This window comes from Tiliqua scincoides, chromosome 3 (assembly GCF_035046505.1).
Source record: "Tiliqua scincoides isolate rTilSci1 chromosome 3, rTilSci1.hap2, whole genome shotgun sequence".
NCBI lineage: Eukaryota > Metazoa > Chordata > Lepidosauria > Squamata > Scincidae > Tiliqua > Tiliqua scincoides.
The window spans coordinates 94,990,762-95,011,647 of NC_089823.1; the positions used below are offsets into that span (position 1 = coordinate 94,990,762).

At 41.3% G+C, this 20,886-nt stretch overlaps 1 protein-coding gene across 2 annotated transcripts; it reads right to left on the reverse strand.

Moving 5' to 3' along the window:
- Nucleotides 1-510: 510 nt before the first annotated feature.
- Nucleotides 511-20,371, reverse strand: CDC16 (cell division cycle 16). 2 transcript variants are annotated; one of them, XM_066620065.1, is made up of 18 exons: nt 20,154-20,371; nt 17,757-17,808; nt 16,203-16,300; nt 15,606-15,644; nt 14,791-14,931; nt 13,679-13,838; nt 12,991-13,085; nt 11,805-11,938; nt 9,571-9,650; nt 9,033-9,082; nt 6,931-7,004; nt 6,484-6,609; nt 5,903-6,055; nt 5,396-5,459; nt 4,876-4,937; nt 2,066-2,201; nt 1,866-1,956; nt 511-1,277 (listed from the first exon to the last, which is right to left on the reverse strand). In XM_066620065.1, exons 1-18 carry the CDS (start codon nt 20,199-20,201, stop codon nt 1,012-1,014), a joined length of 1,869 nt encoding a protein of 622 aa, XP_066476162.1. In that variant the 5' UTR covers nt 20,202-20,371; the 3' UTR covers nt 511-1,011. The 2 variants fall into 2 exon arrangements, with proteins under 2 accessions (XP_066476162.1, XP_066476161.1); XM_066620064.1 differs by having other exon boundaries at nt 17,757-17,811.
- Nucleotides 20,372-20,886: the final 515 nt, after the last annotated feature.

Consider the following 20,886-nt stretch of genomic DNA (forward strand, 5'->3'; position numbering starts at 1 on the left):
ATCACACATTTCATTGGTCTTTCCTCCAGGTTGTTAGATCTTATAAAGCTCCACAAGCTAGCACAGAAACAAAGAAGGAAAAAATTGGTTTGCTAATGCATGGGACTTTGTTCTATCACTGCTCCACTTGTGCATGCAGATATTGAACTCCGGCTCCACCTTTAGCTCAATGCTCCTTCCCCCCCCCCCTCGCCCCAATTCAATCTTGAGTCTTCCTATAAACTTCATTCAGATTAACTTATCCTTACAGGGATGCTGCTTCAAATTAGATTTGTTAGCAATTTAACTCAGGTGTTCACATGAACAATTTTCTTCATTTCAAACATTCCTGATCTCCAGTCTGAATTTCCCTTCAGTCAGTCCTTACACCTTCTGTAACACAGCAATATCCAATTCTTATTTAGTAATGGTCATTTGACACATTTATCTGTCAAGAAAAAATATGAACCAATAGCAAAAAGTTGAAACAAGTGAGAAACATAGGACAAATATCTATCATGGTTAAGAAGACTTGGCAACAATTTAATGAAGACAAAAGTTGGATTTAACTAATAAAATTTTTTTCCACAAATGCATGTAGGGGTTGAACAAAGAAATGAAACCTTTACTTCTGTTTTAAAGAATAAAAAACATTGTATCAAAATTCTAAACTGGGAAGGAGAGCATTAGGACAGCTATTTAGCAGGAAATACAGACATTTGGAAAGCCAAAGCATTAATTCATCAGCTTTTGGACAAAAACTGACATAATGTAAACCAAGTAATACTTTAAACATTCACAGTCTTTTAATCATAGCCATCACAGGATGAAGTGAGCAAATTTAAAAATGTTTGATTTTGTATAATAAAATTGGTACATTTCTTATAAACTAATATAGTGTCACTGTCTTGCACAGTTCTGATGTTAAGAGCAGTATGCAATTATAAAAAAATAGCAGATTCCTAAGTAAGGTGACCAAAAAATGCTTAAACCTTTTACATTATGATGAACCTGTATTAGTGTTTTTTTAAATCACGTACTATGATCTGACATTGATGTTTCTAACATCATATCACTCTCATTCATTTCAATTTCAAAAGTTTCATTTAATACAGTAGGTGCATCTGCACTTTTCCTCTGATGTGGTGCTTCCAGTGCCATTATACTACTTTCTTCTAAAGTTTGTTTTTCTATATCAAATTCCAATACATCCCATGTAGGTGAAATTATGTTCTTTAATGTCTTCATGGTGTGCACATCAAAGTCATAACATCTTAACTTGTCCTTAATTGCAGTTCCTAAAATAGAATTTCTAGGTTAATATTTGCTCTTAGATTGAAAAAAAAATTGTTTCAGTTTTCTAAGACATAATGTACATCAACACAGAACACCACAAAAAACACACAAATGTGACTTCTAGGTATTACAGCCCAACCTTATACTTACTGCATATTCACAGCCCTCTTCTTCCATTGAAGCTGATGCCCATAAAGCATCAGCACCAGCCACCAAAGGAGTCTGTGCCTTCTCGCCCACATCATCACATCTCCCACCAATCGCTAACAGCAGTAAGCCAGTGGGAAGGTGGGAGGGGTGGCAGGAGGGCAAAATAGGGGTGAAACAGGGTGGGGGTGGGTAGATTGTACAACTGTATTGACAGCTATACTGGTGTCAGGGCCCAATCCTATCCAACTTTCCAATCCTATCCCACAAATGTTCCCTTTCCTTGAGGAGGCCTCTGTGACTGCCCCCTCCCCACAGGATGCAGTACATGCCCCATTGGCACAGCTGCATCAGTACTGGAATGTTGCATAGGATTTGGCCCTCAGTTTCTTGTCTGAGTAGCTGTGTATCAAAAACTTATGAGTAATAAAACGAAAACGTACCAATGTAGGCTTCAGAATCACCAATATACATTTCTATGCAATGCCCAAGCATGGTAACTGAAAATGTATCATCTCTTCTTAGACCAAGAGCCTGATTTTTTTAAAAAGTTACAACATAAAAGGTTAGTGTTACTGAAATCCTCTGTAACTTAAGAGATCTCATAGTAAATAATTTTGTCAAAAACAAAGTATACACATACTGTATGAAAATAATCAATTGCACTTTCAAAGTTGCCCATCAGGCTATGTATGTATCCAATGGCAGAATAGGTGGAAGCATTTTGAGGAATGAGCACTAGAGCTTGACGATGATATTCAAGAGCTTCTTCATACTTTCTATTCAGATAGTAGGATAAACATAAAGATAAGTTAATAACAATTCTATCACAAAGCTATAGTATATTAAAGGTATGAGGATATTTTGTTACTAGCAGCATATTTCACATCTAAAGTACATAAGAACATAAGAACAGCCCCACTGGATCAGGCCATAGGCCCATCTAGTCCAGCTTCCTGTATCTCACAGTGGCCCACCAAATGCCTCAGGGAGCATACCAGATAACAAGAGACCTCATCCTGGTGCCCTCCCTTGCATCTGGCATTCTGACATAACCCATTTCTAAAATCAGGAGGCTGCACATACACATCATGGCTTGTACCCCACAATGGATTTTTCCTTCAGAAATTTGTCCAATCCCCTTTTAAAGGTGCCCAGGCTAGACGCCATCACCACATCCTGTGGCAAGGAGTTCCACAGACCAACCACACGCTGAGTAAAGAAATATTTTCTTTTGTCTGTTCTAACTCTCCCAACACTCAATTTGAGTGGATGTCCTCTGGTTCTGGTGTTATGTGAGAGTGTAAAGAGCATCTCCCTATCCACTCTGTCAATCCCCTGCATAATTTTGTATGTCTCAATCATGTCCCCCCTCAGGCGTCTTTTTCCTAGGCTGAAGAGGCCCAAATGCCGTAGCCTTTCCTCATAAGGAAGGTGCCCCAGCCCCGTAATCATCTTAGTCGCTCTCTTTTGCACCTTTTCCATTTCTACTATGTCTTTTTTGAGATGCGGCAACCAGAACTGGACACAATACTCCAGGTGTGGCCTTACCATAGATTTGTACAACGGCATTATAATATTAGCCGTTTTGTTCTCAATACCTTTTCTAATGATCCCAAGCATAGAATTAGCCTTCTTCACTGCTGCCGCACATTGGGTTGACACTTTCATCGACCTGTCCACCACCACCCCAAGATCTCTCTCCTGATCTGTCACAGACAGCTCAGAACCCATCAGCCTATATCTAAAGTTTTGATTTTTTGCCCCAATGTGCATGACTTTACACTTACTGACATTGAAGCGCATCTGCCATTTTGCTGCCCATTCTGCCAGTCTGGAGAGATCCTTCTGGAGCTCCTCACAATCACTTCTGGTCTTCACCACTCGGAAAAGTTTGGTGTTGTCTGCAAACTTTGCAACCTCACTGCTCAACCCTGCCTCCAGGTCATTTATGAAGAGGTTGAAAAGCACCGGTCCCAGGAGAGATCCTTGGGGCACATTGCTTTTTACTTCTCTCCATTGTGAAAATTGCCCATTGACACCCACTCTCTGTTTCCTGGCCTTCAAGCAGTTCTCAATCCATGAGAGGACCTGTCCTCTAATTCCCTGACTGTGGAGTTTTTTCAGTAGCCTTTGGTGAGGGACTGTGTCAAACGCCTTCTGAAAGTCCAGATATATAATGTCCATGGGTTCTCCCACATCCACGTGCCTATTGACCTTTTCAAAGAATTCTATAAGGTTCGTGAGGCAAGACTTACCCCTACATAAGCCATGCTGATTCTCCCTCAGCAAGGCCTGTTCATCTATGTGTTTTGAGATCCTATCTTTGATGAGGCATTCCACCATCTTACCCGGTATGGATCTTAGGCTGACTTGCCTATAGTTTCCCGGGTCCCCCCTCTTTCCCTTTTTAAAGATAGGCATGACATTTGCTATCCTCCAATCTTCTGGCACTGTGGCTGTTTTGAGGGACAAGTTGCATATCTTAGTCAAGAGATCTGCAACTTCATTCTTCAATTCCTTAATAATTCTAGGGTGGATGCCATCAGGGCCCAGTGACTTATTGATCCTTAATTTATCAATGAGGTCTGAAACATCTTCTCTTTTAACCTCTATCTGACTTAACTTCTCGGTCAGGAGGGGCCATTCGGGCAGTGGTATCTGCCCGAGGTCTTCTGCCGTGAAGGCAGATGCAAAGAACTCATTTAATTTCTCTGCCATCTCTAAGTCTCCTTTTATCTCCCCTTTCCCTCCCTCACCATCCAGAGGGTCAACCGCTTCTCTGGCGGGTTTCCTGCTTCTAACATATTTGAAGAAGCTTTTATTATTGCCCTTAATGTTGCTGGCCATGCGTTCCTCATAGTCTCGCTTGGCCTCCCATATCACCTTCTTACATTTCTTTTGCCACAGTTTATGTTCCTTAAGTATGACTTTGTCTTTATTAATACCCATTCCAATCTCTGGGAAACAGAACAGAGCCTAAAAATTCATTGACAGAGCACAAAAGGAAGTATCATTGGAAAATACAACTGGTAAACATTTCATAATCACACAAACACAAACACAAACACGCACGAGCGCACACCATGAGGAGTGAAAAGATGGTTGGTAGATGTGGGAGAGCAGTAGCCTTGGTATTTGAAGGACTCTGAAGTTCCACAGCTTCTTACTGGAAGCCCTTATCCAGCCCCTTGAGTTTCTGAATATTCACTGGACAATGCTTCTGTGATTTTGAGTTTCATCTTTCAACCATGAGAACAAGAAACCTGCTTTTCAAAACTGCAGCTGAGATTTTTAGGAAGCCTCCATTTCCTGAATACACAATTAATGCAAGCTACAAATAATACATATCACAAGATACGTATACAACTTTTTAGAAATGGGGTGAATGCAATTAAGGATAAAAACTTTTTAAAATAACAGCTGGTCAAAACTGCTTGTTTTCCCACTTACTTGAGCTTTCTGCACACATGTCCCAAATTATTCAATAAAGGTTCCCACTTATCAACTGTAACCTGTAAAACAAGACAACACCACTGAAGACCAAATTTTAATTTATCTATCTCTCACAGTCCTGATTCAAATAAAATGGGTTATTTGTTGAACATTAAATCATAACTTTCAAACGGCATGTGATTATTTACTGCATGAAAACATTTCACAGTAAAGTTGCATGGCAGTCTTAGGTACAATCAAGACTTTGGATACATTCAGTGGAATTTTCTTACTTTTTCCCTTCAAACAGACCAGTATAAACCATAGTGCAAACTACTTATGAAGTCCCCTCAGCTTCATAAAAAGATCTGCCATGCAGCACTCAGGGTTGCGGTATCTACCTTTGTGTATAATTACCATGTTTGTCAACTGAGAATTATGTTACATAGCTTCTGCATGCTACCTTCAAAATACTACTGGAAAAGGTAGAATTGTACTCAACTATATTAAATAAAGTTTAAAGGTATAATTACAATACCTCATTTCCAATGGCTTTAATCTTCTCTAATGCATCAAGAAACCACTTTTCCGCAGTTTTCCAACTGAAAGAAAAGAAGCCATTAAGACAAAGAGCACTTATTGATCCAGGTCTTTTAACTAATGTCCCTGAAAAATTATTCGTCTGTCAGTTTTATTACAAACGGAGATAATTTTTTTCCAGTCTTTGTGAAGAGAATGTCATTAGCATGCAACGTTAGAGTGCCTATAACAGCTTTCATTTCAATTTTCCAGTGATATGTTTTAATATGTGCACTGTATCAATGTAAGAAGAGTTTTCATGAGATACCAAATATGATAAGTAGTTAACTGGTTTTAAAAGAACTCTTATCTGGTCACTGGAGGAAAAAATGTATATGCTGAACAAAGTTATCAGCCACTGTGACAAGTGGTGTAACTGTCAGGTCTCTCTCTCTCTCTCCCCATGAGATAAAAAAGATTGAAAATCGATGATCTAGAAAGGCAATTCATAACAAAAGAAACATACTCTCCATTCTGAAATGCAACTACCCCAACTTCATGCATAACAAATGGATCTTCAGGTGCAATACATAGAGCTTGACTGAAAAATCGTTCAGCTAATTTTGAGTTGTTAGTCAAGCCATACTCCAATCCAATATAAAGCATTGGCAAATGGCAGCTGGAAAGAAAAAAAAAAGACTCGTGAGAATATTGAAGGTACAGGCAGCAATACTGCATAACACCTTTACTGATGGCTTTAAAAAGTTACACATTTTTTTCCAATATGAGCTAAGAGAGACACAACAGCAAAACCTCCGTATTGTAATAGTAGCACAGTGAACTGGTAGTACCCTAGAATGATTAGAAACATTGTGCTAATACCAACTGGTGGGTTATCAGCTATGAGCAACAAATATATCCCTACAATAAACATAATCAATCCCATTGTAAAGTATTCCAGAACTGAATATACATCTTACAGACTCCTCCCCCCATGTTCTTGATTCTGAATGGAAAACTCACATGCCTACTCCGTCCCCAAGACAGATCATCCTACAATTTTACTGAGTGAAATTCATATTATTTAGCAATCTGAGTCTGACGTACCCTTTCATCAGCTGGGCTGCTGTGAAGTAAGCAGCCATTGCTTGATCATGCTCACTTTCAACAGCAAACGAGTGTCCATATGCTATCCATGCTGGCCCATATGTTCTCTCGAGTGTAGTGGCTTTGCTGGAACATAAGAATCAGACCCTTGAAATAAGGATTAATGAAATATGTTCATTATAGTCCTTCAGCTTATTTCATCAAGGTCTCCGAGTTAAAAATTGTACCTCCTTTTTGAACTTATTAAATTGTGAGCCCAACCCACCGATGCAGCCATGCCTATAGGAGACACGCTGCATTCTGCAGTGGGGGGGGGGGGGGTTAGTTACAGAAGCCTTCTCAAGGTAAGGGAATGTTTCTTCCCTTACCTTGGAGTTGCATTAGCACTGGAAAGCTGGACAGAATTGGGTCCTTACTTAGTCTTAGGGTTTGTAAACCAAAACTTACCTAAGATACCTTCTGGCATGCTCATTTTTATGGCCAACCATGAGATAATAGCACCCTACGGCAAACCAGGAGACCTAGTCACCAAACAGAAATGCAGTCATGTTAAATATATAGGAGATTATCAACAGCCCAATCATATACATGTTTACTCCTACTATGTTCAATGAGGCTTACACCCTCAAGGTTGTAGCCTAATATGTACAAAGTTGTAGCCTAATATGATGTTAAAGAAATTTTAAAAAGTTAACAATTCAAATGAACCCAAACCTTAGGCAAAGCCACTTGCTATTTATGCAAACACAGGGTCAGGCACTATACAATTTTATAAGCTTCATGCTACTTACTGGAGATTTCACCCAGTATCCAAAGAACTACTCTAGTCACGGCTTGCATATACCCAGCAGAACTTTTGCTCTTTGAATACAGAACCTTCCATACCACATCATCAACTGCTTTTGCAGTTTCCTTGGGTTTCAAAGGTAGTTTGCTATGTGGCATGGAGGACTAACCTTTATTCTAAAGCCCTGCTAGATATAAAGAACTGTTGTCTGTTTTCTGGCTCCTGTCCACTGGTAATATGAAAGTTTTCTAAGAAAACTGATCCCATAACTGGCCAAAAATAAAAGTTCTCACTCTCACTTTCACTCACTTACACACCTTCTGAAATCAATAGATGTTTGCATTGATGGTCCTATTAACTCACAATGGTCTTATTAAATGCTCAGCAGCATCCAAAGTAGCTTGCTCCAGAGAAAGAGACTTTTGCTCCAGTGGAAGATTAACTCCCTGCCTGCCTGCCGGCCTGGCCCCTGCCCTCAACCGGCCAGGCAGGGAAAGATGGGCCCAGCATGCACGCAGAGCCTTTTACAGTGGGAAGTAACGCAAAACTTGCAAGGCTTGAACCAGTGCGAGACCTGCAAGTCTCACGTTACCTTTCCAATATAAGAGGCCCTGCTGCACACTGGGCTTGTCTTTCCTTCACTGTTGCTTAACTTTGCGGGTGCGAAGCTCAGCGGCAGTGAGGGAAAGCCAGACCAGGAGTTTGTGAATCGGGCCAGTGCAGGCTGAGGTGAGGGCCGGATACCCACTGGACATGGGGGGACCCCCTGGGGACCGGATGGGGATCCTACGGGCTGCAAATCTATACATGGCCCAATCTGGAATACTGTGTACAGTTCTGATCACCACAGCAGGAAATTGTAGATCTGGAAAAGGTACAAAAGAGGGCAACAAAAAAGAACCAGAGGGCCGGAAGACCTTCTTCACATTTAGGACCTTTCAGCCTGGAAAAGAGGTGAGAAGGAGAAAAAGGACTGAAACGTATAAAATCATGCAATATTTGGAAAGAGAGAGAGAAAGAAAAAGGAAGAGAGAGAGGGAGGGGCTTTTCTCCCTCTCTCACAACACAAGAACCAGAGAAAATCCAATGACAATGATTGCAGAAGACTTAAGATAAATAACAGAAGGTACTTCTTAATTTAATGCAGGGGTGCCCAAACTCTGGCCCGGGGGCCACAATCCGGCCCACGGGGAGCTCCCAGTCTTCAATGAGTCTCTGGCCCTCTGGAGACTTGCTGGAGCCCATGCTGGTCCAATGCAACTGCTCTCAGTGTGAGGGTGACTGTCTGCCCTCCCACGTGAGCTGTGGGACAAGGGCACCCTCCACTGCTTGCTGTTTCATGTCTGTGATGCAGCAGAGGCAGTAAAGGAAAGGCTGGCCTTGCTTTGTGCAAGGCCTTTTATAGGCCTTGAGCTATTGCAAGACCTTCATTCATTTATATGTTCCATCTCTAATATATTCGTTTATGTAAATTTATTCAAATTTGAGATGTAAATTAATTCCCCCCCCCGGTCCCCAATACAGTATCAGAGAGATGATGTGGCCCTTCTGCCAAAATGTTTGGACACCCCTGATCTAATGCATAATTTGACTGTGAAATTTGGTGCAAGATGTGGTGATGGCCACTTGTTTGGATGGATTTATAAGGTCAAATCCATGGAGGACAGGGCTATTAATGGTTACTAGCGATGATAATATGCAAACTCAATTTTCTAAAACTTAGAATATCCCCAGCCAAACACTGAATGGAAGTACAACTTACAGGATTATTTGGATACAAATCCACCAGTTTATGGGAAAGGTAGAAAAGTTCTAGGAGAGGAAAAAAATGGTAACATGTTTAAATAATATCAGTGACAAATGTTTTATTAGTGGCATCTCATGTTGGATAGCAAAATTACTATAGAAACAGATAATTTCCTTCTCCCTTCCTTTAAAAAAATGATCAAAATAAAATGATTGAAGTTTGAATGAAAACATATCATACATAAAATGCTATCTTTTTTTTAAAAGTTATATTTTTAAGATGCCCAAGGGTTATCAGTTATTCCAGTCTGGTCGGTATTTTCTTAACATATCTATCCCCCAAACAATTTTGAGCCAATGCATGAATGGGTGAGATGTAAACTAATAATACCAATACAGGAATCTAATCACTGTTTTTCTTCCAGACAGGGAATTCTTCCTGTCAAACTGTACATCTGCACTTTAAATTTTATATTAAACTCTGAAATGTTAACAGTCATCATTCTACAAATATTTACATTCAGTTTTTAAACTGTATTTTAAAATAATCTCACCGTTTGCTTTATTCAGCTCCACAAGAGTCCCAATATGCACAGGTAAACAACTGGCATGGAAAGGATCCTTTTCCATTACTCTAAAAATAACCCCAAAAAGACCCCCCCCCCATTTTCATTAAGTCACTAAGGTAAATCATTGCTGTAACATACTGTAAAATTGTGAATTTTGTGTCCTTCATATTCTCCAAAAAGCTCACACTAAACAGACTATCATTTCAAATAGCTTTACCTACCTTCAGCTTCTATTTTTATTCATCATCCACTGAATTTTTGAGGGGAAGAACTAAATATCTGTTGGCTGCTGACTCTCTAGGAAGTCAGGCTGCTGCTGCATTGAGGCAAGTGGTGGTGCAACAGCAGGAGATTACAGGGAAAAGTCAGTATGTGAGAAAAGGGATGCTTAACACTTCCCTCATCACCATTTTCTCTCTGCAATTCCCACTCATTCCCAGCACCAGATGTGTTTTCATCATGAACCTAGATCTGGAATCCCAACTTAGGGGTTGACTGCTAAAATGAATAAGTAATACAGGCAGTGTGAAGATGTAAGAGGTGATAGATGGACATTTTTCCAGGCAAGGAGAAAATAAAGGCTCAAAGTGCTCAAAGCTGGCAAGGGCTTTGCCAGCTGCCGACATGTGTGTTAGCCACTTGTGGAAGGACCCAATGCATCATCTTATTAAGAAACCAATGTGAATTGGGTCAGCATTGTGCTAAAATTTATTTTAAGTTTTGTGTGTAATCAGGAGAGTTAAATTCAAACTATATGGATTTTTTAAAAATCTAGAAATATTTTTATTTATGCTCACTACCTTCCCTGTAGGAGTAGACAGCCCTTTTCAAATGCCTCAAATATTCCGCATTATTAAAAACTATAACCATCATTATGTCATTTCAAATCTTTAACATAATGCTCAAAAGTCTTGTGTTTCAGGTTAACTAAACATGAAAAGAATATTATGTGAAATTGTGCAATTAGTCATGCACTGCAAGAAAAGACTGATACAGGTTGATTCTCGTTATTCATGAGGGTTCTGTTCTCAGAACTCAGGTGGATGGTAAAAATCCCATTAAAGCAAATCCATTTAAAAAACAGTCCCTTTGCTACACGATTTAAAAGCAGCCTTGCCAACCTTTGAGATGTAAGAGTCATTAGGCAGACAATCCATCAATCAGTCTCTCTCCAAGCAGTTAGAAAGGCTTCACCCCGAGCCAGCGACCCTTCCCTTCACCCAGAGCACAGCGCTGGGAAAGAATGCAAAGTGATTATCTTTCTTTCACGTGCTCAGGTGGAAGGGAGATGTCGCTCCCCTTGGAGTGAAGCTGTTCTAAATGCCTGGAGAGAGAATGATTGATAGATTGTTAGCCTGCTGCTCTCTCTCGCATTAACAAGGTTATTGTTAAATGACTTTTTTCCTTTAATTTAAAGGGCCCTTCTCATTGCGTTGAGATAAAACTGTGGGTGAAAAATCTGTAGATAATTAGGTTATAACCATAATGCCAAGCAGACACAAATTATAAGGTAAGTTTTTTGCGCTCCTACAACCTCCGATCTACACTGATGATCTTACCTCTCCTCTTTAGTTTCAATTTACCAGAGAATTGTGAAAGGCAGTATGATAGTGCCAAAAAAGCAAAGAATTAAACTCCCCAAGCAGTTTAGTACTACTGCTCTAAAGTTTGCTGGTACTATCCTTATGAACGTATCCCAATGAAATCCAACTTAGCATAGAGCACAATTGTACAGGCTTCTAGCCTAAGGAGCATGAGTGGAAAAGCTTACATAAATGGATTTCTCTGCCTTCCCCTCCACACAACAGATTCCTTGCATCCTGAAAATTTGTTCCAGGGGTTGGGGGACCCTCTGAAGAAGGGCTTTATGAAAGATAAAGGACTGCAGGTTTAAGGGGTGGGGATGGACAAAGACTGCCCCCCTGCATAAACTGAAGTGCCTTCAACTCAAGAAGAGGTAGATAGGATACATATATGCTATATTTTAACTAAATGATAGCTTTCTGATATTCTGATAGCTATTCTGATAGCTTCTGGTATTTCTCTCATACCAACTGAGTACCTTAGGACAAACATTAAGTATAAAAATAGCACACTATCAACTAGCATCTATGAGATATATCCATCTAATGAATGACTCCAAAAATAGAGTTCATTTCTACAATACATACATATTCATTCTCAAATACATACTTTCAAGTGCTTATTTCAGTACTTACACAGAAGTAAGCTTGTAGCACATTTTGAAATCGCAGTTGTAGTAATGTCTTTCTGCTAAAGAAACTACTACATCCAGATTGTCTTGAAGACCATCCACAGATTCAGGAATCAGTGTTTCACTAGGTTTATTATACTGAAAGACAGAAGAAATTTCTACAGAGAATCAAATAGCATCTCAGATCCACAATCTTACTGTAAGGTTCCCACATCCTGCACCATCATAGAATGTGAATTAGTAGCAGAAGTCTGAAAGTCTTCAAACAAAAGATCCTATAAAATTAATACATATCCTACACTGTAGTACATTACAGTTCAAGCATCAAGATTAATGCAGAAAATTGCACATGGATCAATCCCCTTGAGTATGGGGCAGAATGTTTGGCAGAGCTCTGTAAATGCACAGCACTTCACTCTCTGTGACAAAGCAGAACATATTTAAACTCCACATGTTTAAAGTGGGTGGTCAAAAGATAAAAACATATGAACCTCTACATTGTAGTCAACAAACAATAACCTGGCTCCATAGTCTACAATATGACCATTTCTGTTTACATAATTGGCATATTTGTCATCTATATCCCATCAGTCCCTCCTAATTCTGATGGTATACTTGCTCTGAAAAATGGATGAAAAGCAGCACCTCTTTTGTTCTAAAAGTCTTAAATTTGATTTTGTTTGGAGGGAGTTGTTTGGGGAATGGAAAGGAAATGCTTGCTTTATTTTACATCCACAGAGCAATTCTTCTGCCATACAGTTTTTATTTGAGAGCAATGTTACTTTGTCCAGTGTTTAGCCCAATTTAAGCGACATGCCACACACCACTTGAATGTGCTCAAAATGAGTACCATTTTGCCACTAAAAATGAGACATTTTCATATTTTGACCACCTCTATCTTGTATTTATAGCTGGTTTGATAAATGTTTCAACATATTCTTTATTAACACCACAGCACACTTGAATATATATCAAAAAAAATCTCTGAAGATAAGAATTAGAATTGATTAACACTATATAAACTAGAACATTTATACTGACTCTTAACTAATAAACATGTAATAGAACCAAATAGCAGCTGAAATACTAATTAGAGGTTGGTATTTTACAATAAAATGAATGCACCAGAACCGTATCCAATTTACACTTAAATTCAAGATACTGTTTAATCTGACTGTAAAAGACATTACCTTTTTTAGTTTATTCTCAAATAGAAAATGCAGCAATACTTGCTCTTCTGCTGTGCACTGTTTTCCAAGAGGTAGTGATTCCAGAAGTTCTTTTTCTGAAGGCACAAGTAACAAAATTGAACACCAGGATAAAATTGCCCATTTTGTCCCTCACACACTCTTGGCAGAGATCAGGAAACATACATAATTATGTATGTTTAAATATATTAATACACATACAATAAACTTAAGTGCTCTCAATTACCTGTATTTCATTACTGCAGACTAAAACATTTTGTAACTCTGTTGCAATTGACATATCTTTTCTCATACATCACATCTCAGGTACAATGAAAAATCAGTAAAAGCAATACTATTTTACATTAGACAGACAACCACATATTATACGTATGTAGCACTATGGACTGTATACCTCATGTAAAATAAAATGTGCGCTGCATCCTGTGATGGGGGGCCAGTCACAGAGGCCCTTACCTCAAGGCTGCATCAGTGCTGGAAAGTTGGATAGGACTGGGTCCTGAGCTAGCTAAGACAGCACAAATTTAAGCTTCACAGAGCAGCCAGCAATTTTTCTTTATTTTTTAAAAGTGGTATCTCTAGTGAACAAGTGTTATAATTTAACATTTTGTTCCATGATAGCAATTAAAACTTTTTAATCTTTGAAAGAAAAAAATACTGCTATCCAAACCTTCTTGTGCTGTCAGCATGTGGTGTGATGTTAAAAGGTCAAATGCTTCAAAGCAGTAAACATCAAGTTTCAAGGCCTCTTTGTAGCTGAATGTTGCTAGGGTTCTATTATCCAGAGCATCATATATCTTCCCCCTCAAAAGGCAAATAGAGCTCTTGATCTGGTGGGAAAACATGGCTGAAGGTCAGAGACTGAATCAATGTTTGCAAGTTGAGTCTGAGCACAAGTGAAACCTAAAAAGTAAAAAGCATTTCATCCATGGTGGATATGACTATTTTCTGGTTGGCTGCTGACACAACACACTATAGCCTGCTTCATACACTTAAATATAAAAATTAATAAAATGAAATCAATCCTTTAATGAGTACAACACACTGACATTGTGGGCATCCATGGGGTAGTAGTCCATAAGGCATTGGCAAGCTCATTCCATTTTTTGAGTGTGCATACAATGTACATAGTGTACAGTGTAGAAAAGAGGCTCCTGAGGGGGGACATGATTGAGATGTACAAAATTATGCACGAGAAGGATAGAGTGGATAGAGAGATGGTCTTTTCCCTCTCACACAACACCAGAACCAGGGGATATCCACTAAAATTGAGTGTTGGGAGAGTTAGGACAGACAAAAGAAAATATTTCTTTACTCAGCGTGTGGTTGGTCTGTGGAACTCCTTCCCACAGGATGTGGTGATGGCATCTGGCCTAGATGTCTTTTAAAAGGGATTGGACAAATTTCTGGAGAAAAATCCATCATGGGTTACAAGACATGATGTGTATGTGCAACCTCCTGATTTTAGAAATGGGCTATGTCAGAATGCCAGATGCAAGGGAGGGCACCAGGATGCAGGTCTGTTGTCTTGTGTACTCCCTGGGGCATTTGGTGGGCCACTATGAGATACAGGAAGCTGAACTAGATGGGCCTATGGCCTGATGCAGCGGGGCTCTTCTTATGTTCTTACACCTCCCCCCACACCCATCCCATGGGAATCTTAGTAAATATGGGACTTTGCCAAGGCTTAATGTGGAAGATGTCAAAATTATTGTTACTGTAGACAATTCTTCCTACAGTCTGCTTGAATGTTTGTGAATATGTAGTATATTTTTTACTCACTGAAGGTTGTGAAAACTCCCAATCGCTGGAACAGTCTTTCAGCCCACTTTCATCCTTAAAATATTTTTCAAACAATCTTTTGTTGATTGGTTCTTCCATGTCAAGAATATCAAGAGCCTGCTGATATTCTTTTGCAGCATACTACACAGAGAAAAAGTTAAAAGATTAACCATTATGACTGAAGCGGTCATGCAAGGTGAACGAGAATTGTTGAAAAGCAGTAAATAAAATATTCTTAATAAATTTTAATAGTATACAACAAATTTTAATAGTATACAAGCCTGCAGACTATGTGTCTTGGTATATAACAGCTTTACCATCTTGTCTGTCTTCCACTTCTAGTTGTTACAAGTAAATCTAAACCTTATTTCTTCACCCTCATAATCTACAAATTCCTATTCTTGTCTGCATGTGCCCAATTTCTTCAATCTACTTGCTTACCTAATTTTTTTTACTTTTTCCTTGTTTCTTAATCAGATTCATCCTTGTATGTTCCTTTGCCAGTGAGCACCCAAGAATAGTCACCTGTACCCATCTCTTTCTTTTTGTTGGTCTTCTTTTGCTCCTCTACTCTCAGTTGTGTCTTATTTAGATGAGTGTTCATTTTTGTTTGATATTTGGTGTTGAGGCTTTGTTGGTTGCAGATTTCAAATAGAGAACCCAAATTTCTGTGGGATGGGCTAAACCAGTAGTCCCACAGACTTCAGCTTTTCACTTTCTATAACGATTGAAAAAATAATCCTTTCTTTCATGTAATTGTGTTATGCATGTTGGTAGCTTAGTGTACTATCACTAACCTGTAAGCAAATACTTACATGACATCTAGCAGCAAGATATCGACATGCTTCATATAACTAAAAGAGAAAAAATAGTACACATTATTTTGCAGTTTGAGAAGGTGCAATCCTTTATGAAAATCAAAACCTTGATGCCCAACATAGCATTCTGCCCTTATATCTCATATTTATTCACTCTCAAGATGCCCTGTTTACTGTACAGTAAGCTATACAGTATACGTCCTATAATGCTGTGGCTATGGTCCTGGAGAACAGAGCATTATGTGCAACTATGCTATAGGACAGTGATTCTCAAACTGGTGGGTAATGCTTCCCCCGTCCCTTTAAGGGAAGGAGGCCACTGATATTGATTTCATTCTACCCAACTAACCACACTTTTAACTGTTTCTCATGTTGTTTTGGTTTCATTCCCACTTTATGGTATCTTTGTGTTTTTCCATCTTAACTATACCATATAAATCTTTACAGTTATAAGCCACTTTCCATATTCCAGGACAGATTTTTCAAGGACAAAAGAGTTTGTTGCCCAGTTTTCTTAGCAGGGTGAAGAAAAGCTTGGCAGTACCAGGCTTGGAAGGCAATAGGCTAAAAAAATGACAATCTGAAATCTCTTACCTTATCTAGTTTTCTCGATCGAAGGGCATGTGCTGCCCTATGGTATTGAGCTGTAAGGTAAAGACACTGAGCCAGCCAATAGATGTCTTGTGGTTCCTCTAAAAATGATTATATTATTACTATTAATATGTATGTACATATTAGATATATTCAATTATATTCATAATTATTAATGATTTATATCTGCAGTTTTCAAACTCTCTGGGAGTTTGAAACCCGCAGTAAGTCTTTGCAGGGGGGCAGCAGGGGCAGAGGGAAGGCAGCGACGCGATTGCGTCGCTCAGGGGACTACAGGGACTAGGATACACTCACCAGTCCCTGCAGCAGCCGTCCCTGTGTGCGGGGAGCCCTGCGCGAGCGCCTGCAGGGTGCCCCAGGTCAGGGAAAGGGAGAGTGGAGCCATCTGCTCTGCTTCTGCAAAAGTGGAAGTGGAGCGCAATCGCTCCACTATCCCTTTCCCTGACCTGGGGAGCCCTGCAGGCGCTCGCGCAGGGCTCCCTACGCACAGGGACGGCTGCTGCAGGGACTGGAGAGTGCACCCCAGTCCCTGCAGCCCCCTCAGAAGAGAAAGCGGAGTGATCGTGCTCCACTTCCGGTTTTGCGGAACAGGGCGCTATCGCTCCGCTTTCACTTTTCCTGACCTGGGGAGCCCTGCCGAAGGTTGCGCAGGGCTCCCCGCACCCCTGGCAGGCAAGTGCACCCAAGCCCCTGCCTTCCCCCGTCTCCTGGCTGCCCCCGCCCCTTAATGGAGCAGAGGCCAGGACCCAGAGGCTGGGGCGTCGCAACGCCCCAGTTTGAATACCACTGATTTATACAAACACACATACGCAGAGCACATTCCAAATAAATCAAAATACTTCTATAGCAAATAAATTAAGCTATAACAGAAAATTCATATCTTTGTCCACCTGAAAAAAATCACTGAGCATTGTATTGAACCTTTTATAAAATGTTATACTCATGGATGTAAACTGACAGTGTAATCCTGTGCATGTCTATTCAGAAGAAAGCCCCACTGACACTTACTCCAAGGTAAGTGTATATAGGATTGCAGCATAAATTATTGTTGTTTCAGAAAGTTCTATGCACCAAATGCAGATGCTGCATCTTTTTCTAGGCAAGTAGATACATTATACTGAGGGTCCAATCCTATCCAACTTTCAAGTGCCAATGCTGTCCCAAGACGAGGGGAAAACTTTCCCTTACCTTGGGGAGGCCTCCATGACACCCCCCTCCAATTCCAAAATGAAGCACATACCCCACTGGCACTACTGTATTGATGCTGAAAAGTTGGATAGGATTGTGTCCTGAAGAATTAAATGACAAAAAACTGTGGCATCAACACAAACCAGACCAGGGTACTGTACGCCCATGATTCTGGCACACTGCAACAATGAAAGGTTTTTATTCCTCTGTCTCAAGTGATCATGAAAGACTGGCCAGATAATTCTGAGGAAAAACTGAAAAATGAATATTATATAGGAAAGATAATTAATGAAATACAAGAGTTATTTTTATAAAGATGAAGGATTATAGAATTCAAAAGTTACTCACCATGAGACAGCGAAGCTACTTTATCTGCCCAAAACAGAGCACTTTGATATTGCTGCTGTTTTTAGGGAGAGAAAAAAAGAAGAACATGATGTAACTTTGAAGATGGTACTAGAGTGCACAAATTATGTGCCAAAAGCAAATTAACAAAGATATTATTCCTTTTTCCTGTGGTTCTAAGGAAAAAGATAATAATGATTATATCAGCGCTTCCCAAAATGTGGGTTGTGACCCACTGGTGGAACCCCTGTATTTATGTCACAGCACACAGCTAAACAGAGAAAGCAGTTCCAGGTAGTTATTGTTGAACTAGAACTGAGAACTCCTAGATTTGAATATCCACTCAGCCATAAAAGCCAAACAAGTTTCAATATCTTACTCCACCTGATCTCACAGGTTTGTTGTACAGATAAGGCAGGGTGGGGAAAGGAACCCTGAACTGTCCTGGCAGCATTGAGGGTTCCAGAACTATCCTTCCAAGGAAGGGCAGGTCACAAATGCAATAATCAGGAGTATAGCAGACAATTTTCTTATATGGTTACACTAATGATGCCCAACCTTCTTGCATAGCCCCAGGATTCCCCTTGTCTTGAGTATGCATAGCCAGCGGTCAATGCAAGCTGTATTGTCACACAGCTGGCTGATATATTCTCATGTTAAAAATCACTACTATAACATAAAACGAAATCCCCACTATACAGTACCTTTTCATTTTCTGATTTAACAGTCACTACCCTCTTTGTACTTTCTACATTTTCGGACTCTTTAAAAAATTTCCTTTATTAGTGAATAATAAAACAATACAACTGCAAAACAAAATATCAAATGTAAAAAGAAGAAAAAGAAAATAGGGGAAAAATGAAAAAAAATATGTAATCAGCAAAGGCACAAACAGACTAGGGCCCAATTCTATCCAACTTTCCAGTACCAATGGAGCCATGCTGATGGGGTGTGTGCTGTGTCCTGCAGTATGGGAGCAGTCATGGAGGTCTTCTCAAGGTAAGGGAACATTTGTTCCACTGGCCTGATGGGTCTACTTGTATCTGCACCAGGTATTTAGCAGGTGCAAGTCTGAGTGGACCTGAGTAGGTGGACTGAGGTTGGGAAAGGGGATAAAATATCAGTGGAGCCACTGCCACTGATAACTGCCCTTCCCGCCTTTGACATACCCCCATTCCCCTACTGTTTTGTTCACCCCCCACACCAACATATTGGTGCCAGGGATCTCACACGCTCACCTGGCCGCCACTGCTCATCATTTCCAGCAGTAGTCAGTCTGCACTCTATGACACATCACATTTTGTGACAGCCATAAAGCATGCTGCACTGCCACAACGCAAGCGAGTCCATACGACTGGACCATAAGTCCCCTACGTATGTATAGATTTGGGTCCAGAGGTAAGCTGAAATGTACCAAGAAAGAACTGGTTCTTGCCAACCAACATTATTCTATCTGTGCAAAAACACCATCAAAGTATGTATTGCACCTGCACAAAAGTGCCAACACAGCTGTACATAACTCTGACATCCATAACTTGGGGGAAGTCAGTGAATATTGCCACACAACAAGAAGACAGTCCAGTGTCTTTAAGAGCTGGCTGGCTAACTGTCATAGCTAAAATTCACCCAGGTTTCCAGTTTCCTTTACCACCTGTCTGTCATGAAGTGATTAAAGGCACAGGGCTCCCGATAGGGAATTGGTGGGGGACAGGACTGGACAGGACAGGGTCAATGCTCAGTGGGAACCAAAGCAAGCCCACACATAAAACTCTGGCTTTAGAGCCCAGTCCTTTCCAACTTTCCAGCACTGGTGCAGCCACAATGCAGCCTGGGGGTAAGGGAACAAGAGTTCCCTTACCTTGAGGAGGTCTCTGTGGCTGCCTCCCCACCACAGGATGCAGCACACACCCATTGGCATGGCTGCACTGGCACTGGAAAGCTGGATAGGATGGTGCCCTCAGACCAGCACACATTGGCAGAAGGGTCCATGGTACAGAGAGAGAGCGGTGCATCCAAACATGCACACGGTCCATGCAGTCAATGACAGGCAGCCCATGTTCACACAGGTGGCAACGCCTTGGCTGTCCCACTCTGGCCAAAAGCACATGTCACCTGCATGGTGAGCTCAGTGCAGGAGTGGCAGAATCCTATGCACGTCTACTCAGAAGTAAGTCCCGTTGAGTTCTACAGGGCTTACTCCCAGGAAAACGTGCACAGGATTGCAGCCTGAATCCTATGCACGTCTACTCGGAAGTTAGTCCCATTGTGCCCTATGGGGCTTACTCCCAGGAAAGCGTGCAAAGGATTGCAGCCTGGGCGGGCAGCAGCCCCCAGTGCCGACGAAGAGCGGCGCTGCTGGGGCTGCTGCAGGACGTGCAGGGGGGGCGCCTCGGGGCTCACCTGGTCAATGTACTGCCGCACCCGCTTCCTCAGGCGTTCCAGATTCATCTCCCTGCAGCGCGCGCGCCCTACCCAGACCGCCCGCCCGGAGTGAATGGGGCTGAGAAGTCCCTCGCCCTGCGGCGCGTGCCCGTCGCGCTGCCTCGCGCCAAAGGTCGCGCGCGCCCCAAAGCCCTTTTCAACTCTTGCGGGGTTCCCTCTCGAGCGTAGACTCCTGTGTGTCCGTCGGCGAATATGCTCCCCCCTCCACAGCGGCTCCCTGGGTCCGTCCCTCCGGAGGAAACACCAGCCCTGCGCGTTGAGTTCCGCGTGCAAGGAAAGGCAGGGGGTGGAAAGCAGGGATGTTCTTACTTTGCACGGTGGGAGTCAGGAGGAAGGCAGGACTGGAGTGTTTTCTGTGGGAGGCTCAGTTTTTAAACAGGGGCCCTAGTACAAGTTGGCTGAGGAAGGAAATAATCCCTTCACTCTAAGGTCAGCGGCACGCTGGCATGTGCCACGAGTAGTCCACTGGTGTGCCAGGGGAGTTTTGGGGAGGGTCACTTATTAGTAGGGCCACTGGGGGACACGAGCCCTTGACAACAGTGAGGTGTGCCTTGTCAATGGTCCAAAAGCTGGCGCTGCGCCTTGACAATTTTAGTGCCTTCTCAGCATGCCGTGAGTTGAAAACTGCTGCTCTAAGATGCTCACAAGTGTAGTGAGTTGTTTTCTCTTTGTGTGTAGATGTGGTATGTTC